The following is a 27,140-nucleotide window of genomic DNA, read 5'->3' on the forward strand; positions in this document are numbered from 1 at the left end:
GCCAGAGACGCAGCTCTTACGCTGGAGCGCAAGTCCTGGTTCCATCCCCTGGCCCTGAGCTCTGCCAGTGGGAGACTTTGTGCCCCCCAAGCACCACAGCAGCATCAAAAATGAAAAAAGAAAATAGGGGCCAGAGCAATAGTACCATGGGGAGGACACTTGCCTAGCACGCGGCTGACCTGGGTTTGATCCCCACCACCCATTTGGTCCCTGAGTACTGCCAGGAGTGATCCCTGAATGCAGAGTTAGGATTAACCCCTGAATGTCACCAACATGGCCCCAAACAAAATTAAAATAATTTTTTAAAATGGAAACAATGGTCTCTGTGGGAAAGTTTGTTGAGCCCATGCTGGCACCGAATCCTTCTCTCCAGCTGTCTCGCTCCTGTTTTTGGACAAGCTGGCCCGTGCCTCAACTCACTGCGTTCATGGACCCAGCTTCCAAGGTCTCTGTGTTGTGGCTGGGAATGTTCTGGGCCTTGACCTTCCTCCATCTGTGGCCTCTTGTCTGAGCAGCCTGGGTGCCTCTTTGCCGGGCTGTTTTTCACATTGGTCTTTGCTGGAGGCTTCTCACCTGAGTGTTGGTAGAAGCCAGTTCTCTGAGGAGTGGCCCTGGGGGGGACAGTGCGGATGCCCCATGCTCCCCCTCCCTGTCCCCAGAGAGTGGCCCGCGTGTTGTGGAACCAGCTGAACAAGGAGACCCGGGAGCATCATGTGACATGCGTGGAGCTCTTCTACCGGCTGCACTGCCTGGCGCCAACGGCCAGCATCTGTGAGGACATCATCTGCCATGCCCTGCTGGACCCCGACAAGGTGAGGCTCAGCCCCCGCTAGCTCCATGCTGCCACGGCCCAGTGCCTGGCCTCCCGCACCTCAGGGCCTGGGGCAGACATCCCTTCCTTCAGTGGCCAAGGATCTCAGCCCTGCAGTTTCGGGGCCGGAAGTCTCCAGAACCTTACTCCATTTTTCTCAGCCTTCCCGCAGGTGTGCTTTTGTCTGTATTAACACGCCCAGGAAAGCCTGCCCCGACTCCCACAAACCTTGTCTGCAGGGTCCCCGAGTTCCCGCATGCCTCCCGGAGTCCCTGGAACTTGGGCCTCACTGAGAGTGCATCGTCTCGTGGCACCCTGGTCTCCCCTCCAGGGCAGCCAAGCCAACATTACACAGTGCCACACTCTCTTGTATTGTCACCCTGGGGGCCCCAAATGGAAGAGACACTTTCCTGCAAGGGTCAGCATGACTTGAGCAGAAAGAGAAAGTGGCCCCTACCCAGCTGCATGGCCCCTGCACACACCTTAGGGAGACTCTCACTGCCCTCTCCTCCACCAGGGGACCAGACTGGAGGCGCTGTTTCGGTTCTCGGTCATCTGGCACCTGACGAGAGAGATCCAGGGCTGCCGAGTCACGTCCCGCAACCGCTCCTTCGACAGGTGACACCTCGGGGTTGATTTCACCTGGGGGGCTGGACTGAGGTGGGGAGAGTTGACCAAAAAAACCGTGATGGCCAGCAAATGACTCCTGGGGTCCCCCAGGGCCATGTGGGTGCCCGTGACTGCTTGTGACTGAGCTAGAGGGAGGAGAGCAGTGAGCACCAACTCTCCTGCTTCCCTGCGCTCCCATGGGGGTGGGGGGTGGAGGGGCTCTGGTGGGGGCCGCGCTGGTGTGTGTCTGTACTGCTAACATCGCCAACTCCATGCTAAGCTTGTCGTTGTAAAGACCTGTACAGAGGGGCCGGAGAGAGAGGAAAGGATTGGGGGAGGGGTGGGTTTAAGGCACTTGTCTTGCACATGGCTGCCCCCAGTTCTATCCCTGGCACCCAAACTCCACCGGGGATAATCCCTGAGTCCTGCCAGGTGTTGCCCCAAAACAGACAACTTATAAGAAGGTGAAGTTTTGTAAAGGGTACATTTCTATTCTGTTGCTTTGCTTTTGTTTGTTTTTACTTTTTTCCCCCCCCTTTTGGGGCCATATCCCACAATGCTCAGGGCTGATTCCTGGCCATGCTCCAGGGACTGCATGGGATATCAGGGATCAAACCCGGGTCAGCCACATTCAAGACAAGCACGTACCCAATCTAACTGTCCTGGAGGGTCCTTATTCTGTTGTTTTTTAAAAAGACAAAGGACAAAACCTCAGGGACAGAGAGAGAGAGAGAGAGAGAGAGAGAGAGAGAGAGAGATCTCAAAGCTGAGTGCATGCCTTTGCATGCAGGAGAACTGAATTTGATCCCAAGCATGAGTGGTGACCCCCACTGGGAGCACCCCTCACACCCCACAGCAACATAGAGCTGGCAGTAGTGCTCCAGCCTGTCCAACACACACACACATTTGCCAGACATGTCCCGAAAGTTGCGCACATGAGCAACTCTCCTGAGGCAGGAGTGTTCCCTTGGTTGTCCCGTTGATTCTATGCGTGGGGCTCCCCTGGACAGTCTGTTTAGCCTACTTGAGGTGAGGTTGAGCCACCTGGATTTTGGAACTGCCCCCTCTCCCCACCCTGTCAACTGTCGCTTGGAACCAGGACGGAAGCTCTTTGTCCTGCCAGCTCACCTCCAAACAGTGGGCTTCAGAGAGGTGCCCGGGTGGGCCTCCCCCTCGCTGACTCGACCTGCTTGCCACCGCAGGTCCCTGTTCGTGGTGCTGGACAGCCTGACCTGTACGGATGGTGCCATCGGCGCAGCAGCTCAGGGCTGGCTGGTGCGGGCTCTGTCCCTTGGGGACGTGGCGCGCATCCTCGAGCCCGTGCTGCTGCTTCTGCTGCAGCCCAAAACCCAGAGGACCTCTATTCGCTGTTTCAAGCAGGAGGACGGGGCGGGTGAGCACAACCCGGAGGGGTCTGGGTTGCAGGGGGGTCAGGGGGCACGGGCAGGCTGGCCTGCAAGTTAGCATGCAGTTAGCATGCTGCTTCCATGGGACTCACATGGTGACAGGCTCTGGAAACCTTTAGGGATTTGTCCAGTTAATAATCAAGGGGCTGGAGTGATAGCACAGCAGGTAGGTTGTTTGCCTTGCATACAGCTGACCGGAGTTCGATCCTTGACATCCCATATGGTCCCCCAAGCACCACCAGGAGTGATTCCTGAGTACAGAGCCAGGAGTAACCCCTGAGCATTGCCGGGTGTGACCCAAAAAGCCAAAAGAGAGAGAGAATCAAGTAAAAGGAGGTCCCGAGGGACAGTACAGCAGGCGGGACCCTGGCCTTGCACGAGGCCAACCGAGTTCAGTCCCTGGCACCCCCATATAGTTCCCTGAGCCCTGCTGGGAGTAATCCCTGAGCACAGAACCAGGAGTGATCCCCAAGTCCTGTGAGGTGTGCCCCAGTTTTCCCACACACCACCACCACCACCAAGAGAAAAAGAAAAGAATCAACAAATCAGAACTTGGAAATGCTCGGCAAAGTGATATGTTTTATTCACTAATAAAATCGGGTTTTCTTTTTTCTTGCTAATAAAGGCAAATTCGGAGTTTGAGGAAACAGCTCAGAGGACTGAAGCCCAGGCTCTGTGAGGAACCTGAGTTAAATCCTTGCCCCCTGAGCACTGCTGAGAGGGGCCTCTGGCCCCATGCTGGATGCAACCCCCAACCTCCCTGGGTATGACCCCCAAACCTGAATGCAAAAAGGAAATTCTGTGCTCATGTTCCAACGACAGTAAATGATCCTTGGGGTCAGAGATGGGGGCGGAGCACTAGCCTAGTGTTTGTGTTCTCTGGTTTGATTCCCCAGTGCTGCGAGGCATGTCCCCAGTGGCCCCCGAGTTCCCCTCAAGGTGGCCTTGGTAGAAGTAAAAAGGCCCTGGAGTGGGCAATTCAGGCACGCTGTGAGAGGTAGGTAGGTTTTGAAGACAGAAAGAAAAACCCAGTGTTCCCTCTCTAGAGTTTACTTTTAGGAAACGTGCTCTGCAGCATTGTGGGCAGCGGGTTCTCTGAGCCGAAAGGGTGCCCGCTGAAACGTCCCCTTGACCCCCAAGCTGGGGACATGCTCAGAACCTCACTGTTTGCTCCCTGGCTGCTCTTGTTCGTGAATGGAGTTCCATGGACAGGCTGCAGTTTCTTTTGCTTTTTTTTTCTTTTTGGGTCACACCTAGCGATGCTCAGGGGTTACTGCTGCTGGCTCTGCACTCAGGAATTCCTCCTGGCAGTGCTCAGGACCAGATGGGATGCTGGGAATCGAACCCCCACTGGCCGCATGCAAGGCAAACGTCCTACATGCTGTGCTATCGCTCCAGCCCCCAGGCTGCAGTCTCTTTTGCTCTTGGATGTCAGGGGTGGTCCCAGCGCTGCTAGGGCTCACACTCCCGGCTCTTTGCTCAGGGATCATTCCTGGCTGGGGCTCGAAACCTGGGTCGACCATGTGTGAGGCAAGCGTCATGCCCGCTGCCCTATGGCCCGGCCCACAGGCTTTAGCTTTCTGGACACTGGCCCATGGTTCCAAGACAGAGTTCATCCTTATAACTCACTCCTCAGAGCCCTGATGTTCTCTCTCTCTCCTCTCTCTCCCCCTTCCTCTCTCCCTCACTCTTTCTCTCTCCTCCCTCCTCTCTATCTCTTCTCTTTCTCTCCCCCTCTCCCCCCGTCCTCCTCTCCCCCCCCCCGTCCGCCTCTCCTCTCCTCTCCTCTCCTCTCCTCTCCTCTCCTCTCCTCTCCTCTCCTCCTTCTCCTCTCTTCTCTCTTCTCTCTTCTCCCCCCCCCCCCTTTGTTTCTTTCTCTTTCAGAAGACTTGCAGCGCTGGCTCCACCGGAAGAAAACATCTTTCCGAGAGGCGAGTGGTGCGCCCGAGCTTCCGGACAGCGGCGTGGACGAGAGCATGCCTCTGAGCCAGCTCACCACGGTGGACCGCGAGGCCATCTGGGCCGAGGTGGAGAAAGAGCCGGCCAGGTGCCTGCTGCCAGGCCGCACGCCCAGCGAGGACGACCTGCCCGGCTGCATGGAGCCGGCCGACAGCAGCGAGCACACAGAGTCGGCCGACACCTGCTCCAGCCACACGGACAGCGAGAACACGTCCTCCTTCTCCTCCCCGTCCCACGAGCCGCCCGAGCTGAGCGCTGAGGAGAGCTGCTGCGCCCCGGTTGTCATCCGGCCGCCGCCGCCGCCACCCCCGGGGGACAGCTGCGTGAGCCTGCACCGCGTGGACTCGGACAAGACCCAGGCCTCGGAGTCGCTGTCCAGTGACGAGGAGGCCGAGGTGGAGCTGCAGGCGCTGGCCTCCCCACCGGGGCGGCTGGCTCGACCCGCGCAGGACCCGCGCGAGGGCCTGGAGGCCCTGTTCAAGCACATCCTGCTCTACCTGCAGCCCTACGACTCCCGGCGCGTCCTCTATGCCTTCTCCGTGCTGGAGGCCGTGCTCAAGACCAACCCCCGGGAGTTCGTGGAGGCCGTGTCGGCCACCAGCATGGACACCAGCTCCACTGCGCACCTCAACCTCATCTCCAACCTCCTGGCGCGCCACCAGGAGGCCCTGGTGGGCCAGAGCTTCTACGGGAAGCTGCCGCCCCAGAGCCCCCCGGCCTGCCCCCACGCGCTGCTCATCGAGCTGCTCACCTACCTGTGCCTCAGCTTCCTGCGCAGCTACTACCCCTGCTACCTGAAGGTGACGCACCGCGACGTCCTGGGCAACCGCGACGTGCAGGTCAAGAGCGTGGAGGTCCTCATCCGCCTCGTGACGCAACTGGTGTCCGTGGCCAAGGTGGCCGAGGGTGCGGGCGCCGACTTCATCCACGGGCTGCTGCAGCGGTGCCAGCTGCAGGAGTTCGTGCTGCTCTCGCTCTCGGCGTCCATGCACACCAGCCAGCGGCGCCACGGGCTGGCCACGGGCGCGTCCCCCGCCCCTGGGCGGGACGACGGCCTCCTGGAGGAGCGCCTCATCAACCTGGGCCAGGAGCAGGTCTGGAGCGAGCACCCACTGCAGATCGAGCTGCTGAAGCTCCTGCAGGTGCTCATCGTCCTGGAGCATCACCTGGGCCGGGCCCGCGAGGAGGCCGAGCGGCAGCCCGAGCTGGCCCGGGAGTGGCGGCGGGCCGTGAGCTTCCAGCAGGCCATCGGCGCCAGGAGCTACGTGCAGCCGCACCCGCTCACCTCGCAGGGGCTGCTGGTGGCGGCCGTGGTGCGCGGGCTGCAGCCGGCTTACGGCTACGGCATGCACCCGGCCTGGGTGAGCCTGGTCACACAGTCCTTGCCCTACTTTGGGAAGTCGCTGGGCTGGACCGTGACTCCCTTCGTTGTCCAGATCTGCAAAAACTTGGACGAGCTGGTCAAGCAGTATGAGAGTGAGTCTGTGAAGCTGCCCGTCAGGTACGGGGAAGCCAGCCCTGCCTTCCTGCCTCTGTGTGTCTGCAGGGAACAGTCGGTTTGCAGATTGCAGAGCCGGAGTGATAGCACAGTGGGGAGAGTGTGTGCCTTGCACCCAGCCTACCTGCATTCTATCCCTGGCATCCCATATGGCCCTCCGAGCACCACTAGGAGTGATCCTGAGTGCAGAGCCAGAAATAACCCCTGAGCATCACTGGGTGTGACCAAAAAAAAAAAAGTCCTCGCAGCATAATCAGAAGCCCATGTAGCACTGCCAGGAGGGGTAAGGCCGAGATATACAGGTCCTTTTTGTGTGTTTGTTCTGGGGCCACACCTGGCAATACTTGGGATACTCCTGGCTCTGAGATCAGGAATTAATTCTTGGTGAGGTTCAGGGGACCATATGGGATGCTGGGGATTAAACCTGGATTGGCCATGTGCACCTTCCCCACCATACTCTTGTGCTGGTCCCCCTCCAGGTCCTTCCTTGACTTACCCTTCCTTTCTTTTTCCTTCTTTCTCTCTTGAGGGAAAGCAGCTGTTCAGTGCCTTACCCAGTTTACTGCTGGTTCTGTGCTCAGGGAATTACGCCTGGTGGGGGCCATATGGGATGCTGCAGGTTGAACCCAGGTTGGCAGTGTGTGAGGCGAGCACTGTACTATCTGTTTACCCTATGGCCCCGACCCCATTTTTGCGTCTAATCACTTCTGGAAAATGTTTCGTTTTCAGACTATGGCAGTAATTCATGTTTTTATTTATTTACAAATGTGAGAGCTGAGATGACATTTTCAAAATCAGTTTCTGCTCTCTCCACCAAAGCAATACCTCCAAGAGGGAAAACGTTTCTCCGGATTACCCACTCACACTACTGGAAGGTCTGACAACCATTAGTCACTTTTGCCTTTTGGAGCAACCCAACCAAAACAAAAAGGTCAGTTATTTGTTTTCTGTAAGATTGAGGCATTATTTTATGTATTGCTTGATTGGTTTCATTGGGATCTGACTGTTTCAAATCAGAAAAATCTTTATAGTAAGCAAGTGCGTGTTGTTGCAAGTGCAGATGAGCATGTAAATACATGCAAATATATGCAAACCATGCCCCATGTCTCTACATTGTATCTCCTGTTACACCTCCCAGTGTCCCTCAGCAACTGAATACTAATGTAGACAGTCGCTTGGTCTGAGGCCTACGTTGATCTATCCCCCATGTATATTTTGTTTGGCCTGGTTTTGTTTTTTGTTTTGTTCTTTTTTTTTTTTTTGTAAGCTGTCTTAGCTCTGGGTGGCTCTCCCCTCTCTGGGGTGAAAGTTTAGAGTGTGCCCCATGCTTTGGCTGAAGGGTAGAGAGATTGGTCCTGGGTTGCAGCTGACGGCAGCCATCCGTCTTCGGTGGAAGGCCTCAGCTCTGCACCAGGAAGCATACTGCTTCAGAGGACTCGTGGGGCTGCCAAAGAAGCCCTATGTGAGGCCACAGGACCTTCACCCTGCTGGGTAGAGAAAGACCCAGTGTGAGGCCGTGGCCCCTGTCCCGCCCTGCTGGGCAGAGACACCAGGGCCCATGTGAGGCCTCGGCTCTGCACTGGGAAGCATACTGCTTCAGAATACACGAGGGGCTGCCGAAGAAGCCCTGCATGAGACCACAGGACCCTTACCCTGCTGGGCAGAGAGACCAGGCCCTGTCGCCGCCCTGCTGGGCAGGTGCAGCAGGGACTCATGGTGCCTTCTTGTTTTCAGACGGCGGCTGTCGGTGATCCCAGCAGCTTGAAGAATGCCAAGAACGCCATCCTGGAAGAGCTGCCCCGGATCGTCAACACCATGGCTCTTCTCTGGAATGTTCTCAAAAGGGAAGAGACTCAAAAGAGACCCGTTGATCTTCTCGGAGCCACCAAGGGATCCTCGTCTGTGTACTTTAAGACCACCAAAGTGAGAGCCTTTCCCTGTGCTTTTGTGATCACGGTGTGCAGGGCTTCAGATCTGGGTGTTGCCTTGTCCCATTCACCCACTTGTTTCTTTTTTTGGGGGGGGGAAGGACCAGACCTGGCAGTAAGACTTGGGGTCCTACTCCTGGCTCTGTGCTCAGGACCACTCCCGGCTGGGCTCGGAAGCCTATATAGGATGCTGGGGATCGAACTTAGTCAGCTGCGTGCCAGGCAAATGCCTGAGCCTGCTGTGCTATCGCTGCGGGCCACCCCTCCCCACCCTCCGCCCGACACCACCACCACCAAGTGATTTATGCAGGATCGGGCGTCAGCAAGCCCACCTAAGCAGCTGAGGGAGACCCAGGTTGGAAGTCAGTCAGGAGCTGAGATCACAAGTCTTCTGCGCTCTCACCGGGAGAAAAGTTGTGTGCTTGTTTCTTCTCCTGTGCTGCCCTCCCCCACCCCCCTTTGCCTTTTTCTCTTTTTCCTTGTGTGTTGTGACTGTGTTCGTGCTAAAAGTAGAGTCCCTAGAGCTGTGAGGTGGGCTGTCTCCGCCTGCCTGGGCTGCTTCTCTATCTCCTGCCTCAGTGGTTGCCGGGGCACCGGACACATCAGGGTAGAGTGCCAAAGTGTCTGAGGGTCTTACGAGACCTGAAAGGCACTGGCCAGACCTTCCCGGTTCACTATCCTCGGCTTCAGCCGTCTCAGCCTGCAGCGTCTGGGCACATGACTAAGGCTCTGACTGCATTTCGCTGTGACCACCTCTGCCATGGGCCAGGGGTCTCTCGGGGCCAACGGTGACAGCGAGGAGCCAAGCCACCTGGTTCCAGCCCCTGCCCAATGGCTCCGTGGGGCCATCTGAGGAAAGGCCTTGGGGCTGATGCTGGAGCCCAAGTGCTTGGCCTCCCCACGGGAGGGCCGTCCAGAGCAAGTCGGGGTAGACAGTGCTCAGCACGGGGTCCGGGTGGGCTCACTGGTTCCACGCAGATACACATTCCAGGGCAGAGTAGGTGAGCTTCAAGGAGCCTGGCTTCTGCAGGTGTCTGTAGGGACGACACTGCAGTATCAAACAGTGACTCAGGAAGTGCCTGGTTCTCATGGTGTTTGGAAGAGGAAGAAGAAGGCAGCCCCCACATCCTACCCAAGCTTGGTCTTGTCAGGGGTTTGCGCGGCCGCTACACACTGTCATCCTGAGCAGATGATGTTTGTGGTGTATTACAGGGAACATATAATGGGTGGGAGTTGTCTATTGGTGTATCTGTCAGTTACCAGAATTAATGTTTTCATCCTGGTCTCAGTTTCAGGCCTTGTTGTTTTCACCCTTTGGGACCCAGCATCTGTTTTTGGGTCACACCAAGCAGTGCTCAGGGCTTACTCCTGGCTCTGTGATCAGGGCTTATTACTGGCAGAGCTGGGGGGTGGAAACCATATGGGACCCCAGGGCAGCTGTGTGCAAGGCAAGCACCCTCCTTGCTGTACTATCGTTCTGGCCCCTGGCCCCAACATATGTGACTCATTAAGTTTGTTGGCAGAGACACAGCAGGATTCCTAGTGTTTCTGCAGGTTTGCAAGAAGGGCCTGGCCAGAGCTGGGAGGGGAGAGGGAGGTCGGTGTTGGCAGGTTAAAGGACAGGCCTGAGCAGTCACTGGCCTTTATGCGAGCACAGAGGTGTCGTGTTTAGAATCACACCATCACACCATGCTGTAGTTGGCAAGACATGCGTGCTGTCTCCGCAAAGGAATGTTTAGCCCAGAGAAGCAAAGCTTTCTGATTCCTTCTCCACCTGGGTCAGTGGCCTGTCGCCTTCACGCGATCACTCCAGTCTCAGGGCTGCGGGTGGGCTCCTGCATTGCCCGGGGCTACAGTTTCCTCACTGGCAGATTTAGCCCCGCAGAGCGGATCCCATGAGGGTGTCCGTGGGTGGAGAGAGGGCCCGTCTTGCGTGGGCAGCAGGCTGTTACCCAGCCACGCTGTCACCAGTCCCAACCAGACCCTTTCCGTGAAACATGGGTTTCCAGAATGTTCTGTCCGTTCCAGGCGTGTCCTCCCAGGGAAATCTGCTGTATTTCACGCTGCCACGGGACCCTGCTTAAAACCCAGGTCTTCTCGGCACGAGGTTCCGCCGCGGCCGGTGCCCTCTCTCTGCCCCTGTGTTCTCTCTGTGGCGTGAGTCTGCTGGCAGGGGCTGGCTCTGCCACCTGGGCTGACCATGCGCTCCTCGCTGAAGCTTGGAGAGCTCCTGCCTCCGGGCCTGTCCCGCAGGACCCCTGAGGCCGGGGGCGGGGGTCCCCCCCACTCCCACCCGCAGGTGGAAAGGGAGAGCTTCCCGCGTCTGTCTGGTGACGTGAGCACTGTGGGCCAGCAGCTCCGAGTGGGTTGCAGGGGACGGGGTTCCGAGGGTTGCTCTTGATCGTTGTGTGACAGGCCCCGTGCTCACTCGGGCTCCTTTATCAGAGACAGACCACTGGCCCAGAGCTGTCCTGTATGCAGAAGGCCTGGCTTCCATAGCCAACATGGCAAAAAAAAAAAAAAGTCACAAAGGAGATTATTTTGTGCAGAACGTTCCCAGCCAAAGACGAGACAATGAGCTCAGAGTGAGTCGATGATAAAGGAGAAGAGTTATTCCTGCCTACCCAGCTGCCCTCAGTGCTCACAGCGTCAGCCTGGAGCCGCTGTATGCAGGAAGGGCTAGGACCAGGTCCCACTGACACTGACCCTGCAGGAATCCCCCAGAGCCATGAGGGTCCGCCTGGCCTCTTCCTCTTGGCACCCCCTAAGCATGACAGGTGCACGCTCCCGGGGGCGCTGGATGCTCCCTTGGCTTTCCTGCCCCCAGGGTTGGTCATCGCTAGGGCAGCCTAGGGGGAGGCGGCCATGCCTCGAAGGCAGAACGGAGCCTGTGCTGTTCCCTGCCCTCTGGGCCACGTGGTGTGTGCGCAGAGCTCAACCTGCCCTGGGAACTGGCCACTGAGCCGGAGGAAGATGGACAGCAAGTGACTGTGTGGCCTCCAAGTCAGGGAGCCCGGCAGTGTCTAGGGCTCAGGCAGATCCGGGAATAACGAGAGGAGAGGGTGGCGAGTGATGTCCAGTGCCACCAGGGCAGGGTTTATTTACCTATTTAATGTAATTATTTACTTCAGATCTGGTTTAGGGTTCATGTGTGGAAGCCTCGGGGGACCCTATGTGGTGCCAGGGGTGGAACCCGGGGTAGCTGCATGCAGCACAAGTGCCCTTACCGCTGTGCTGTGGCTCCAGCCCCCAAGGATTGATCTTTAGTGAGACCCATAGTCAAAGCATCAGAGTGACGGGATGGGTATTTTCTGAATTTCCATAAATTGGGAGTGATGAACTGAAGCCCTTTCTGGGCCCATGGAGACGAGCCAGGCTGGGTTCTTCAGGATGCGAGCGGGGCTGGCCTGATGCTTGCTGTCCACCCTCTCTCACCCCTGCATCCGATCCCCCTGCCATGCTCTGTGGGGCCGCCTCGGGCCTGCTCTGCTGCCTTGAGGCTGTGTGGGGGCGGCGGGGGGTGGGGGGAGCCCGTGTTCTGCCCCTGCCCTGCTCAACTCGCTGTAGGTTCCAGGGCCTTCTGCCGGGCGCTCGGGACCATCGCTTGGCCCAAGGCCCGTCAGACAGGTTCTCATGCAGCTGCCCTTCCCAGGGTCCCTGCACCTCACTGAGCCTGGGCACAACTCTGCCTGAATTCCCCTTTTCCCCCTTTTCTAGACCATCCGGCAGAAGATCCTGGACTTCCTGAACCCCTTGGCAGCCCATCTCGGTGTGCAGCTGATGGCCGCGGTCGCAGCGGTGTGGAGCAGGAAGAAAGTCAAACGGCACAGTAAGACGAAGGTGAGGTGGGCCAGTAGACACTGGGACCCAGGCCACCCAGGTGCCTCAGGCCAAGCGGCCTCGTGCCAGGCAGCAGCCTCTCTCCTGTCCTGTGTCTCCAGCCCCTCCCCACCTTCTCCCTACCTACCATGCATCTGTCAGGAGCCCTCTCCGTGCTTGACAGCACCTGTCTCTGCCTCCTTCCTTTTCACCTCTGGTGCCCGACAAGACCTGGGCCTGCCGTGCGCTGCTCCTTTCCGCAGTTGAGGACACCTCTCCCGCTTGGATGTTAGGTTTCAGGGGGTCCAGGGAGCCCCTCTCCAGAGCAACCCCCTCCATGCCCCCGCACCTCTGGCTTGTTTCTTGCCGGTCACGAGTCGCGTGTTGGTCCTCCTGCAGATCGTCCCGGCAGCAAGTGTGGCGCAGCTCACGCTGGTGGACCTGGTGTGCGCACTCAGCACCCTGCAGACGGACGCAGTGCTGCAGCTGGTGAAGGAGGTGGTGAAGCGGCCGCCGCCCCTCCGTGGAGACGAGGTCAGTGCTGCCCGCGGGATGAATACATCGGAATGGGGGGTGCCAGGTGCAGTTGTGTGTGCTGAACCTTGGGGGGCTCGCAGGAGTGTGCCTGGCGGTTCCCATTCAGCCAGGCAGTGCCCCATCGAGAGCCTGAGGATGGGGTGTGTTTGTATGGGCTGTGAGGCCCCTCAGGGTGTCAGCTTTTTCTTTTCTTTTTTTTTTTTTTTCTGGTCTTGGGGCCCACACCTGGCGGTACTCGGGGCTTACTCTGATTCTGCTCAGGTCACTCCTGGTGGGACTCAAGGGATCACAGGGGGTGTCAGGGATGGAACGTGGGTGGGCCGCGTGTCCTGGGGTGAGTCTGCTGTTGGCCTCGGCAGCAGGAAGCCCTGACTTGGAGGCCTGTCCTGTCCTCAAACTGCACCTTGAGTTGGGACAGGAAGACAAACGACACCGTGAAGCCAGTCTGGGGGACCCTCTAACTGCCGCGGGCAGGGATGGGAAATTGGCCTGGGGGCATCCATAGCACCTCAGCCACAAACGCGTTCAGTCACGGTCTGGGTCGGGAGCAACATGAGTCTCATCCGTGACTGACAGACACACTTCAGGTGTCAGGAAAGTCGCCTTCCCCGCTGGAGACCAGTCCCTCTCAAAGTGGGTGGCCTCGGGGCCCAAGGGGTGCCCGTCTACTGCCACAGTGCCATCCCCACCCCCATGACAGGCCACAGGTGCTCTGAGCTTCTGGACCTTCACATGGTTCAATTTTTTGTTTCATTTTGGGGCCACACTCGGCAGCGCTCAGGGCTTACTCATGCTCTGTGCTCAGGGATCCCTCCTGGAGGGCTTGGGGGACTGTAGGGAGTGAGCCCGGCAGGCCACATCACATCCAAGGCCAGCGCCCTTTCACCGGATTATCGCTCCAGCCCCCACGACCCAATTTCTATGGATATCTGCAACTTCCTGTCGTGCATTTGTTCCGTTGTTTGGTTTTTTTGTTTTTGTTACTTTTAAGACCCAGGTCTCATCGGGCAGACTGGTTTCTAGCTGTTCAGATGATAAAATTGCGTTTTGTGTCCGTGTCTGGACCGTGGAAGAAGTCAGCCCCCCTCCTCCCGGGCATGGGCTCCTGTCAGCATCTCGGAAAAGACTTGCAGTGAAGACAGCGCAGTAGAATAGCACCTACTCAGGGAGTATGAGAGGGCCAGGGGTGGCAGAGAGTCCCCTCAGCCAAGGCAAGCCAACCTTCAGAGTACGCAGGCCACTGTCAGGGAAAGATTCCCCACCCAGAGTTGGGGTGCGGCAACCCCCAGCGTGGAGGGTGCCGAGCTGCGTTGGAAGGCAGCTTTTAGGGTTTTTTCTCCAAGCTGCCGCAGGGTGGACAAGGGGTCGTTACTTGGGAAGGCGTCAACAGGGAAGACTTGGAGCTTTGCAGGGTCCCTGGCTCCCCATGTGACCTGGCCCGGCTCCTGGCACCCAGTGGGCTTGGGCTGGGATTGAGGACTGGGGCGGGGTGCCTGCTCCCTTTTCAGGAACTGGCTCATCTCTCCCAATGTTTCTGGGTGTTTGTGAAGCTGTTTGCTTCACCCCCGAAATGCGCTTCCGTGGGGCCCCCTCTCTGCCTGCCTTAGTTTATTTCCTTAGCTCCACCTTAAAAACCTTTTTTTAAAAATTTTTATTAGTGAAACACCATGAAGTACAGTTGTAGACTTACAAATTCTTGTGCTTGGGTTTCAGTTATAGAATGATTGAGTACCCATCCCTCCACCAGTGCCCATTCTCCACCTCCAATGCTTCCAGTATCCCTCCAACCTTCCCCCGTTCCCTCATCCCACCCCACCCCCGTGGCAGGGCATTCCCTTTTGTTTTCTGTTTCCTTTTGGGTGTTCTGGTTTGCAAAAGAGGCATTGAGTGGCAACCATGTTCGGTCTATAATCTACTTTCAGCATGCATCTCTCATCCTGGGAAGATCCTCCCAACACTCTTTATTTGGTGCTCCCTTCTCTATCTGAGCTGCCTTTTCCCCTAGCATGTGTGGCACCACCTTGAAAACTTCTGCAAAGAACTTTTGGCAAGCCAGAGCAAGTATTTTGAAAACCGATTTCTTTAGAGCAGTGTCAGCTCGTGGAGTTTGGGGGCCAACATTGGGGCTGGGTCTCAGGGACTCCAGCTCGGCCCCCCGAAGTGGGATCATCACTGAGCCCCAACTCTCTCCAGATGCTGGGCCGGATCTTTCCAGCAGGCTCGTTCAAAGCCAGGAGTGGGAGTCGGGTGAATCTGGGGCTCGGTGCAGAAGGGGAAAGAGCTGCCGGGCTTCGTGGGCTTGGGGACCCCTTGCCAGGGGTCCTTCATCCACATTCTGGCACAGAGACTCTCACTGAGCACTTGGCTTTGCTGGGATGGAGAAGCTTCATTTTGTGTATTTGATTAGTTTGTGATACTCAGGGGGACTGCCAGTGGCCAGTGTCACTCCCAAGGGAGCACCGCTTGGCCCCAGCAGTGCCAGGAGCTACTGGCCTGGCTGACACCCACGGGACTGGGGTGGGGGATGGGAAGGTGGGTGGCACCCTGCAGGGCTGGGGTCAAACTTGGGGTGTTGTGGGGAGTGGAAAACAGCTGCCCTTCTCTGACCGGGTAACACCCCGACCCCCTACCCCACCCCTCCAATCTGCTGGTTTTGCATTTCAATGTTGTTTCCTTCCCCCCCCCCCCCCCCCAGCTTTGAGTAACTGGAATTTCATTTCTGGTTCTAGAAATCGCCCCTTGTGGATATTCCTGTGTTGCAGTTTTGTTTCGCTTTCATCCAGAGGTAAGGCTGCGCCGTCAAGCCTTCCACACTCACGTGAGTCGCTGCTGCTGCTGCTGCATCTGACTTATGGCTGTGGAGGGAGGTGTGGGGGCGGGGTGGGGGGGTCCGCTCAGCAGAATTCCTTGGTGCTGTCTTCACTGCCCCTGAGCCGCCCTACTGGCCTGCCTTTCCCTTTCCTCCTGGCCTACATTTCCTTTTCCTCCTGGCCTGCCCTTCCTTTTCCTGCTGGCCTTTCTGTCCTTTTCCTGCTGGCCTGCCGCTCCTTTTCCCAGAACCCCGAGTTGATGGTTTAAGATCTGTGAGTGCTGTCTGTGCTGAGGGCTCTGCCATCAGAGCTGCTTATGAGGCCTGGCCAACTTGTTTTTGCTTTTGGGCCACACCTGGGAGAGCTCGGGGCTGGGGCTACTCCCAGCACAGTGCTCAGTGGGGGTCTCTCTTGGTAATTAGTAGGGGACTGAGTCTCCTGCAAGCAAAACCTGCACTCCGGCCCACCAAGCCATCTCCCTGGCTCCATAACCTGGTCCGCGTTAAACGGATCCCACACAGCCAAGAGAGGGTCCACAGACCCCTTTGTAAGGCAGGGGAGGCGCGCCTGCTGGGTGCACTGGCCCATGTCTAAGCTTGCGCTCACTGCTGGGACTCAGGGGGCGCGGAAGCCCACCTCCTTGAGGCTCAGTGGGGCTGGGGCAGGAGGTCAAGGGCACCAGATCCCTGTTGCCCAGAAGCCTGGGTGTCCCCGGCCATGGGTCGGGGTGCCAGGAGAAGGCACTGCGCGGAGTAGTCGCAGGGGAGGGTAAAGGGAGGGGCCTTTCCTCGCCAGGACCGACGCATGTTGTCACTCAGGCAAGCATTCATCTGTCCGTGACAGTGACATCTGCACTGTCCCAGCAGCTTTCAGGGGTGACCTGTGTCCTCTGCCATGGTCCCCTGGAGCACCAGAACCTGAACCCAGGCCCTATAGGCTCTGCTGTGCCTAGCTGAGACTAGACCTGGGAGCTGCTGGAGATGCCCGCCCCCCTCCCCCCCCCCCCCCCCCCCCGGCTCCCGGCAGGTGACCCCTGACCTGACCTTGCTGCCCTTCTCCTGGTTGGCTCCAGTTGCCAACAGCAGAAATCCAGGAGCACTGTCTCACTTAAAGCTAGTGTTTCAGGGGCCAGGACAATAGGACAGCAGGTAGGGCCTTGGTTTTGCTGACCCAGGTTCCATCTCTGGCATCCCATATGGTCCCTCAAGTCTGCCAGGAGTAAGTCCTAAACACCGCCGGGTGTGGCCCAAAAACTGATTATATTTTAAAATCTTGTTTCTAGGGCTGGAGCAATAGCACAGCGGGTAGGGGGTTTGCCTTGCATGCGGCCGACCCGGGTTCGATCCCCGGCTTCCCATATGGTCCTCCAAGCACCGCCAGGAGTAATTCCTGAGTGCAAAGCCAGGAGTAACCCCTGAGCATTGCTGGATGTGACCCAAAAAAGAAAAAAAAAATTTTTTTTAATTGGCTTCTAAAAAAAAAATCTCGTTTCTAGCAGCAGAATCCCAGGTCCCCAGACTCCAAGTGCTTGCCTGTGTAGTTTGCATATCCAAAAAGTGAAAGAGACTGTGAGAGATACCACAGCAGGGAGGGGGTTTGCCTCACACACTGCTGCCCCGGCATCCCATATGGTCCTCTGTGTATGGCCAGGAGCAGTTCCTGAGTGAGAGCCCCCAGTTCCCCAAAAGTGAAAGATTTCACGGCCTGAGGATGTGCCTCACTTATAAGTGTGATGATAAGGGTTCGATGCTAGCGCTTCCCGCCCCAGCAAAAAAGAATATATATCCAAAACCAGTAGGTCCGCCTAGATTAAAAACACTCTTTGAGACGAAGGTTTTGTTTGGACTGTTCATGTGAGCGTGTTTTTCTGTCTTTCCGAGCAGACTCCCAGGAGCAGCCTTGCAAGAGAACTTCCCTTCCCTGCTGGGCGTGTTCAAGGAGTCTGTGCAGCTGAACCTCGCTCCCCCCGGCTACTTCCTGCTCCTCAGGTACCAGGGTCTTGGCACTCGCCTCTAGTTCGGGGGTCCAGGCACTCCCTTCCAGCAGCGGGCTGAGTCTGAGCCCTCTCGTTTCCACAGCATGCTGAATGACTTTGTGACGAGGACGCCCAACCTGGAAAGCAAGAAAGACCAGAGGGACCTGCAGGTACATGGTGCGGGTATGGAGCCCCCATCTCTATGTTTTCCTTCGAACGGGGCCCCTTGGGGGGGCTGAGAGATAGTATAGCAGGCAGGGCGCTTGTCCTGCCTCGGCCTATCCCAGTTCCACATCCAGCGCCAGGTATGGACCCCCAAGCATCACCAGCCATGAGCCCTAAACTCAGAGCCAGGAGTAAGCCATGAGCGCCGCCGGGTGTGGGCTCACCCACCCTCCGCCCCAAAAACAAATCAGTGTCACCCCCAAGAATCGCCCTGTGACTGTGTGTTCCTGAGGCTGTGTGTTCACACCCTTAGCTCCTCCACCCCACCCCCCCGCCCCCCAGGAAGTCACGCAGAAGATCCTGGAGGCCATCGGGAACATCGCCGGCTCTTCCTTGGAGCAGACCAGCTGGCTCAGCAGGAACCTGGAGGTCAAAGCCCAGCCCCAGATCACTCTAGAAGAATCTGATGCCGAGGAAGAGCTATACGGTGAGTGCAGCTCAGAGAGTCCAAGCAGCGGATGTAGGCTTTCCTCCACTGGGCCAGCACAGCGGGAAGCACACTCACCTTGCACGCAGCCAATCTGAGTTCGATCCCCGGCATCCCCTACGGTCCCCTGAGCACTGCCTGGAGTGACTCCTGAGTGCAGAGCCAGGAGTAATCCCTGAGCATCGCAGGGTGCGGCCCCAAAAGACAAAACGAAACTCAAAGCAAGTTGCCTCAGGGCCCTGTGTGTGGGAGGCTCGAGGCAGAGTTCTATCCCAGCACCACCCAGAGCCCCCAGTGCAGTGTGGAACCCCAACAGCACACCAGCACTGACCATAGAGGGAATGGGTGTGGGAAGCTCCAGAACAGGTGTTTTCGCCTCGTAACCAACCACCTAGGCTGTGGCTCAGTCTACAGCCCAGGAGCCAAAATGGGAAGAGACAGATCCTGCAAGCTGTGCTGAGCGCAGACCTATGAGCTGTCCACACGGAAAGCAAGCCGGCTGCGGTCGCAGGCACGCTTCCACCCATGGGGTCCAGAGGGAAAGTGCCACATGCCACGTGTCCTGCCTAATCCCACCTGCGTCGAAAGGACTCACAAGACCCTGCAGTGCTTTGGGCAATGGACCACTCTGGCTTGGATAAAAGCCAGGTTGTCTTGAAATTATGGATGGATCGGATGCGGTAAAGCCCTGGCTTCCAGCCCAGCACCCCTAGAAAGGCTGCTGCCCAGGGTTAACGTTAGGTTTGCAACTTACTGAAGCAAGAGCGTTTCCGAGTGGAAAATGGAGCATGATTGGGGAGGCTTAAAGTACTGGCTCACAGGGGCCACCAAGGATGAGTAAGCAGGGCACTGAGCTAGGAAAACAGCAAAGAGAGGAGGAGGTCGGGAGACCGCCCCTTCGAGGGGAGAAGTTCTCCAGACTCGCTGGTGGGAAGGCGCAGTGGGACAGCAGCTGGCGAGGAAGAGACAGGAAAGGCTTTGGGGCTTGCCACTCAAGAGAACCAAGGGTTCGCATTCAAGACGGAGAATATTCACGCACGCTTGGGTGATGATGGGGTGGGTTAATGCCAGAGAAAGAAGGGAGCATCAGAAAGCAAGCACCTCGATGGCCACGGGGCCCGCTTGACTGTCAGACGGGGCAGCGTTGGCCTTGGGTGGGGGGCCAGGATCGGCCACGCCCCATGACAGGGCAGGGAACCTGCACGTGTGTGTTCTCATTTACTCAGTAGCACGTTCCCACTAGCGCACGCTGACCATGCAGTAGCAAGTGCGGCTACCTGGGGAGACAGAACCAGATTGCTGGTTCTCAGGGCAGGATGCCACAGAATCAGGTCGGAGATTTAGAATAGGTCACTTTTGAGACTCGGGGTCATGGACTAACCTGAGGGTGATTTCACAGTGGCGGGGTTTTCTCCAGAGCATTTATCTCTGAGCTGTTATTCAAGCAAGTCATCAGGGTTAGTGTGGCATTTTCCTGAGGGGGCAGAGGGCAGTGGAGCAGCTCTGGCCGCAGCAGTGGCAGATGGCCAAGGGCGCGGGCTGCAGGGACCAACGCCTCTGTGAGGGTTTAGGAGATTCGGGGCCGGCTGGGAGGAGTCGCTGAGCAGGGAGGTGAGATGTGGTCCCAGGGCCCGGGAGCTCTGCTTGGGGGAGCCCCGGGTTCAGTCCCCGCCTAAGCAGGTCCTCCGGGCACCACCAGCAAAGATCTCATCAGAGCATGTTGTTGGAAGAGAAGCTTGTGGACAGGAAGATTGGTGGGGGGCCGGAGAGGTGGGGGGCTCTGCTGGGAAAGGCGAGGGGGCTTGGGCTATGGAAGTGGGCAGGCCGAGGAAGTGGCCAGGGTGGAGGGCCCAGTGTGCCGGTGCTAGTGGGTTTGCCCCAGACTCCCAGTTGGCCACGTGGAGCCTGATCACAGAGAGAGTATCCCATCGGGGTGAGAGGTTGGGGCCCAGGCCGGGGTGGGGGGGCATGAAACGGCACCCCCCCCTTGCTAAAAACACACCGCCTCTTTCTGCAGATGCTGCTGCCACCGCATCGGCGATGGTGTCCTCGTCCGCCCCTTCCGTGTACAGCGTGCAGGCCCTCTCTCTCCTGGGAGAGGTACGCACAGCCCCATTGGCCCCAGGAGCCAACGGGGCCTCGGCCCAGCTCAGGACTCTGGGATGGGGGGTGGGGGTGGGGCCTGGGCCACAGGGCATTTCCCTGCTGTGACCCCAGCGTGAGCCTTTTGGTGACAGCTTGTGGACTCCCGCTTGCGCCCCTGACTCCCGATCTCCCTCTGCTCACGGCCTCCCTCCTCCAGGTGCTGGCCCCCCTACTGGACATGGTGTATCGGAGCGACGAGAAGGAGAAGGCCGTGCCCCTCATCTCCCGTTTGCTCTATTACGTTTTCCCTTACTTACGCAACCACAGGTAAGGGCGCCTTTCGTGGAGGCTGCCGGGAACCCCCCCTCCACGCCCTGCCCGCCCGATGACCTGGCCCCCCGCCCTCCCTTGCCCCCCTCTAGCGCCTACAACGCGCCCAGCTTCAGGGCCGGCTCCCAGCTGCTGAGCTCGCTGAGCGGCTACGCCTACACCAAGCGGGCCTGGAAGAAAGAAGTGCTGGACCTATTCCTGGACCCCGCCTTCTTCCAGATGGACACCTCGTGTGTGCAGTAAGGGAGCCCACCAGTCAGCCGGTGTGGAGAGCGGGCGTTAGCCCCGAGGCGGGGAGTCCCAAGCAGCTCCCAACACACACACACTCGCCCCCTCCCGGGGGAGGGATCCTTTGGGATCCAGCTCCCCTTTCGTCCGGGGCTCCCGTTTCCCTCGTCATGGGATCACAGAGTAGCCAGCCGCCGTGCAGACAGCGTGTCCCAGGGACACCATGGCCTCCTCACCTCTCTTCTCCACAGTCAGTCCCGAGTTCTCACGAGATCTTGGATATGGCCGGGCAGTGGACAGACGCGGGGTGGGGGAGGGAGGGCAGGTGGATATCCTCCCGGTGTCCTGTGCTTTGGGGTCAGCCAGACCCTGCAGTGGGGAGCCCGTGCCACCTGGGCCTGGGCTGTCACCCTGTCACCCTCTTCTAAGAGAGCCCAAGTAGAAGGCAGTGGAGCCTGTGCTCATTCTCCCGGCCCCTCCCCCATAAACACTTTCCACCATCCTGGAAACCATCCCCCTAGGGATCATGTGTGCGCACACAACCTTGGGTGGGCAGAGGGGCGTGGCAGTGAGCTCAGAGTCAGGGAGGGCTAACAGTGGTGGTCATTCCCCCCTCTGTTCCCACGCCGTTCCCTGTGTCTGTGGTGATAAAGGAGACGCCGTCGCTGCGTCCCCCTGCCATGGAAGCCGGGAGCTGGGTTCCCCAACTTTTCCCCGGGTTTCCTCTCAGACGGCCTTCATTCTGCGTCTCCACGGGCCATGTGCTCCTGTGGTAGCTTTTCATCCCATGGTTGCTCCTTGGCACTTTGCATTGATTTTGGGCTCTCTCTCACTCCCAGCTGGAAGTCCATCATTGACCATCTGCTGACCCACGAGAAAACAATGTTCAAGGACTTAATGAGTAAGTGCGGGGCCGCCTGCGCAGACGGCACACACGGCAGCAGCGCTGCCCAACCTTGTGCCACTTCACCCGGCATGCCCCGGGGGGCCCAGCTGGGACACGCCGACCTGGAGCATCACTTCCCCATGGGCAGCCCAGCCCTGGACTCCTACAGCTCCTCAGAGAGGGGGGCTGAGGGCAGCCCATCCAGGGCCCCCTGAAAACTCCTCTGCAGCTTTCCCAGGAGACGCCCTCTGAAAAGCAACAACCTTGCTATCAGAATTCATGGGGGAGCCCGCTAGACCCTCTTCGGAGGACCCTGTCATTGACCACCATTGAAGAAATAAGAATGGGGCAGGGGGCAGAGCTCCAAGAGGTCGTGCTTCAGACCAGAGTGCATGCTCTACACGCAGGAGGCCAGGGTTCCATCCCTGGCACTGCCCCCGGAGCAGCCCCCGAGGGTCCCTGGGTGTGAGTCCAGAAACAGGAACTGTGACGGGCAAATACGCCTCAGTCACTGTGGCCCGTAGGGAGCTGGCACGGTCCCCGCAGCGCTCCGCCTCTCGCCTTCGCTCTCCGACAGCAGCTCCCGTGCTGACGGGCGCCTTTGCTCTGTTCATTGCAGCCATGCAGAGCAGTTCCCTAAAGCTCTTCTCGAGCCTCACCCAGAAAGCCATGCTGCTGAAGCGCCAGGCGTTTGCTGTCTTCAGCGGAGAGCTGGACCAGTACCACCTGTACCTGCCCCTGATTCAAGGTATGGCGACACCCCTGCCCTCACACCCGGCGTTGGTGGGCGTGGATGGGTCCCAGCGGGGCCCCGGGCACCTTTGGGCACAAGGGTGACCTGTATTAAATAGGACTCACGGAGTAGGACAGCTTTGGATGTGTCTCAGGAAGGCTGAAACTCCATATCAGAAAAGAGTTCAGGGAGCTGGAACCATAGCACAGAGGGCATTTGCCTTGCACATGGCCGACCTCAGTTCGATCCCTAGCATCCCATATGGCTCCCTGAGCACTGCAGAAGTAACCCCTGAGCGCCACCGGTACCAAAAAAAGAGTTCAGAGAAAAAACACAGCAGGTAGGCCACTTGTCTTGCACACGACTGATCCAGGTTCAATATACAGCACCACATATGGTCCTCTGAGCCCTTCCAGGTGTATCCCCAAAACAATAACAAGAGAAAACTCTTTCACTACACTTTTTTTTGTGTGTGTGTGTGCCTTACAACTTTTTTTTTACAATCTCTTATTATTATTATTATTATTATTATTGTTAGTGAAACACCATGAGGTACAGTTTCTTTTACTACACTTTTTAAAAGAGCGACATGTCCTCCCTGCACAAACACCCCTCTCTGGTCTTTGCTTAAATGCTTTCTGTTTTGAGGTCGTTGTAGGAACCACCGCCATCACCCCGACAGCCCCACCCCATGTTCCTCTGTGGGTCATGCTGACTTCCTGTGGTGTGCACAGCCTCCTCCCTACCCCAGCGCGGGAAACCAGGCCGAGCTCACCCAGGACACTTGGCCTGCACCCTGGGGTGGGGATGTTGGTCTGATTGCATGAAATGACACACCACAGAAATTGTGGGAAGCAGCATCACAAGCTGGGTGAAAACTCAGCCCCTTCCCCCCCACCCCTACCCCTGGCACTTCCTCACAAGGCTGCCTGGACCGCTCGCCCTGCGCCCTGCCCCGCCCTGCCCCTGGAAAACCCCTGCTTGGTGGATCTGCAGCAGATGCGACTTTCTGAACTGGGTTTTTTGTACTCTGTGTGATGCCTTTGAGGGCTGCCCAGAGGCAGGCAGGAAATATCCACTGGTTATATATCTGGAGGCCTCATTCTTTTTTGTTGTTGCCGTTTGTTAATTTGTATTTTGGGCCACATCCAGTGATGCTCAGGGTTTACTCATGTCTCTGTGCTCAAGAATCTCTCCTGGCAGGGCTCTAGGGATCATTTATGGTGCTGGGAGTTGAACTCAGGTCTCCTGTGTGCAAGATCAAAACCAGATCACTCACGCCTAGAAGCCTTGTCCTTTTGTTTGATTTTGGTTTTTTACTTTATTTTTTTGTTTTGTTTTGTTTTGTGGCCATAACCAGAGGCGCTTCTAGCTCTGTGCTCAAAGGGTTACTCATGGTAGGGATCAGATCAGAGGACCATGTGGGGTCCTGGAGGTTGAGCCCAGGTCGGTTGTGTGCAAGGCAAATGCCCCCATCTTCTATAGGATTGCAACCTCATCTTTTCTAACAAGTAATATTCCGTTTGTGGATGTACCAGAGTGTATCCATCCCCCCTCCCCCACCACCACCAAAGGACATTGGATGGTTTCTGATTTTTTTATGATCCTAATAAACCCTCTTGGAACATTCACCCAGAGGAGTTTGTGGATATGGCTGATACCGTCTCTCCAAAAAGACACAAGGGTCTGCTTTCTGAACCCTAAATGAGTCAGTGTATGTTTTAAGTTCATAAGAAGCTGCCAGGGGCTGGAGAGATAGCACAGTGGGTAGGGCATTTGCCTTGCATGCGGCCAACCTGGGTTCAATTCCCAGCATCCCATATGGTCCCCTGAGCAATGTCAGGAGTAACTCCTGAATGCAGAAGTGCAGAGCCAGGAGTAACCCCTATGCATTGCCAGGTGTGACCCAAAAAGCCAAAAAAAAGAAAAGTAAAAGAAGCTGCCAGACACGTTTCCAGGGTGGACATACCATCTGACAGTTCCCACTTCAACAGTCATTCAAGCATCCTCCTGTGGGTGTCCCGAGGGTCTGTGGAGAAGAACCCCCCTCCTCTTTCATTCATGATTAGTAATTTGTGCCTTCTCATGTCTGTCAGTATCACTGGAGGCTTTTCAGTTTAATGGGCCTTTTCCAGTGGCCAGCTTTCAGTTGCTTGTCCTCCGTGTGTGTGTGTGTGTGTGTGTGTGTGTGTGTGTGTGTGTGTGTGTATGTAGTGGGAAGGGGGAAGGAGGGAGAGGGGGAGAGAGAGAACTTTCCTTTATTTCTGGTCACATCTGTTTTATCTTCAGGTAGGAGCTTAGATGATTGATTCCAAGTGTTACTTCTTTCATAATGGGAGATTGAGGACTGTAGACTTTCCTCTCAGCAGCACTTGAGCAGTGCTTCAGCTGTATTCCACTAAAGCTGACATCTTGTATTTTTATTTTCAGTCGTTTCTTTGTTTCTACTTATTTTGATACTTTTACTTATGGCTGGGGGCACACCCCTCAGTGCCGAGGACTTATCCCCCCACCCCCTGCACTGAGAGACCACATGGGATGCCCGGGCTCGAACTCCCATCAGCCGATGCAAGGCAGATGTCCTACTCACTGTACTGTCCTGTCGCTCCAGCCATGCCAAGAACAATGTCATTGAATGAGACTTACTTAGATGTGAGGGAGAGAGAAAGAGAGGAAAAGTGTTCAAGAGAGAACATGGGCTTTTCCAGAGTGAAAAAAAGCAAGCAGTGAGGCATAGAAATGATCAAGCATGATGTGTGTTCAAGGGAGAACACGAGCTTGAAGAGCAAGGCCTGTCTCACAGCCATTTAAAGATCTCTCATGCTTCTTGTAGAACTGGCTTCAAGGCTCTGGATTTCCTAAACTCTTGCCTGTTTGCGAAGCTCGGTCTCATTCCTGCAGATAGAGTGTCCTCCGTGACATGTTCAGTTCATCGAGTTTCCGTACTCTCTCTCCATTCTCTTCTGGCTCATTTGATAGGTCTGCTGTGAATCTTTCTGTAAGGTCTTTTTTCATCTTGCTGCTTTGAATATTCTGTCTCTGGCTTGCTTTGGCTTTGCATTCAGGAATTACGCCTGGTATTTCCCTTCAGACTATTTCCCACCTTTTATTGTTTTCTAGCAGTTTCCTCCATGTCATCTTGGAGACCCTTGATCTTTTCTTCAGCACTGTTTTTCGCTGCCTAGGACTTTTTTTTTTTTTTTTTGCTTTTTGGCTTTTGGGGTCACGCCTGGCAATGCTCAGGGGTTAGTCCTGGCTCTGCACTCAGGAATCACTCCTATCAGTGCTTGGGGGACCCTATGGGATGCCGGGGCCCGAACCCATGTTGGCCATGTGCAAGGCAGACTCCCTGCCCGCTGTACTATGGCTCTGACCCCTGCCTAGGACTTCTAACCAGTGTTTGATATCACCTACCACGCTCTTCATTTCTGCTTGTAGTTTTCTCATTTCGGCTGTCATACTTTCTTGTGCCTTGGTGACAACCATGCCACGATTTCCCTGAGCTCACTAGAAGCGCTCCCCGTGGTGTCCTACAGGCATTCTCTGAGGATTTCCTGAGCTGGTTGGTGCTGGGTGAGGTGTGTGTGATTCTGTTCTCACTGAGCCTGGCGGGCTTCTGTGCGTCATCCCAGTGGGTCTACTGTGCACCTGCGGCACTGGGGGGAATCCAGGTAGCTCGCTCCCCGGACTCTGAGCGATTCGGCTGGGAGTTGCTCTTTCCCTGTCCTGCCCGTCTTCACCCAGAGGTGGAAGGTGTAACTGTGAGCTGTGTGAAATTGCATGAGGAGCTGTGCAGCCGCTTGCTTCGGAGTGCCGGGGATCTGCCTCCGGTCCTAAAGCGGTCGGCCGGGGGCTCCTTCTACCCTAGGATGAGGCGAGAGGGCTCAGGAACTGCTGGGCAGAGGTCCTACTTGAATTTTTTTTTTTAATCTCCCACGTTGACTTATTTAAAGTGTCTTCTCGCAGGGCTGGAGAGATAGCACAGCAGGTAGGGCATTTTCCCGGGTTCGATTCCCAACATCCCATATGGTCCCCTGAGCACCGCCAGGAGTAACTCCTGAGTGCAAAGCCAGGAGTAACCCTTGTGCATCACCAGGTGTGACCCAAAAAGCAAAAATAAATAAAGTGTCTTCTCGGGGCTGGAGTAGAGCTGCACACGGCGGACCAAGGTTCAATCTCTGGCATCCCATATGATCACCCCGAGCACCGCCAGGAGTAGCCCATGAGCATTGCAAAAATGTCTTCCCAGTGTATCGTTTTAAATAGCTTTCACAGAGGTTGTGCAAGAAATTATACCATATGTACATAATGTGCACACGTGGCATGGTCTCCTGGGTTGACTTTTGGACACCATGTAGGATGCTTTTCTCCTCGCCTGGAGTGTGTGCGATATCCTCGGTAGCAGTATTGCATTTTTCACCCTTGTGCTACCTTAGGTACTTCCTTTGACTCTGTTCAAGTCTGTCCTTCCCTCCTTCCTCCCCCCATCTGCTCTTGAACTCACCAGTGAGTGTTTCCGGTTTTGTTTTGTTTCGATTCCGAAATTCCCATTTGGTTTTTGTTGTATTTTCTATTTCTGTGCTGAGAATTCCAGTCTTATTCTTGTTCCAAATGCTCTTATTTGAATGCGGAGTGTTTTAAACGTCAGTGTGAAAACCCTCACCAGTGACTACAGCCCCGTGTCCTCTCCTCATTGGTATCATTGATCTTTTCTCGTTCATGCTGAGGCTTTCGGTTACTGTATTCTCTAAGGCTCAGGCTGGAATAAAATTGAAGAATAAAATCTTGGTGCAGGGGGAGGTCCAGGATCATGGCTTTAGCGGCAGAGAAAAAGCCCAGGGTTCTAGCCCTGGTGTCATGTGTCTCCTGAACCT

The 27,140-nt window shown here is 56.6% G+C and overlaps 1 protein-coding gene across 1 annotated transcript in view; it reads left to right on the forward strand.

The window, feature by feature from the left end:
* Window positions 1-27,140, forward strand: part of DOP1B (DOP1 leucine zipper like protein B) — an 82,348-nt gene that overhangs the window by 48,014 nt on the left and 7,194 nt on the right. Inside the window, exons 16-32 of the mRNA XM_056119525.1 lie at window positions 660-812; window positions 1,329-1,429; window positions 2,623-2,813; window positions 4,711-6,286; window positions 7,103-7,214; window positions 8,018-8,206; window positions 11,929-12,051; window positions 12,430-12,564; window positions 15,297-15,352; window positions 17,261-17,365; window positions 17,456-17,522; window positions 17,860-18,004; window positions 20,022-20,104; window positions 20,307-20,416; window positions 20,512-20,658; window positions 21,487-21,548; window positions 22,153-22,281. Coding sequence (XP_055975500.1) covers window positions 660-812; window positions 1,329-1,429; window positions 2,623-2,813; window positions 4,711-6,286; window positions 7,103-7,214; window positions 8,018-8,206; window positions 11,929-12,051; window positions 12,430-12,564; window positions 15,297-15,352; window positions 17,261-17,365; window positions 17,456-17,522; window positions 17,860-18,004; window positions 20,022-20,104; window positions 20,307-20,416; window positions 20,512-20,658; window positions 21,487-21,548; window positions 22,153-22,281 — 3,484 coding nt within the window. The remainder of the gene's footprint in view (window positions 1-659; window positions 813-1,328; window positions 1,430-2,622; window positions 2,814-4,710; window positions 6,287-7,102; window positions 7,215-8,017; window positions 8,207-11,928; window positions 12,052-12,429; window positions 12,565-15,296; window positions 15,353-17,260; window positions 17,366-17,455; window positions 17,523-17,859; window positions 18,005-20,021; window positions 20,105-20,306; window positions 20,417-20,511; window positions 20,659-21,486; window positions 21,549-22,152; window positions 22,282-27,140) is intronic.

The sequence above is a fragment of the Sorex fumeus genome, unplaced genomic scaffold (genome assembly GCF_029834395.1).
Source record: "Sorex fumeus unplaced genomic scaffold, SorFum_2.1 ptg000041l, whole genome shotgun sequence".
In the NCBI taxonomy this organism is placed as follows: domain Eukaryota; kingdom Metazoa; phylum Chordata; class Mammalia; order Eulipotyphla; family Soricidae; genus Sorex; species Sorex fumeus.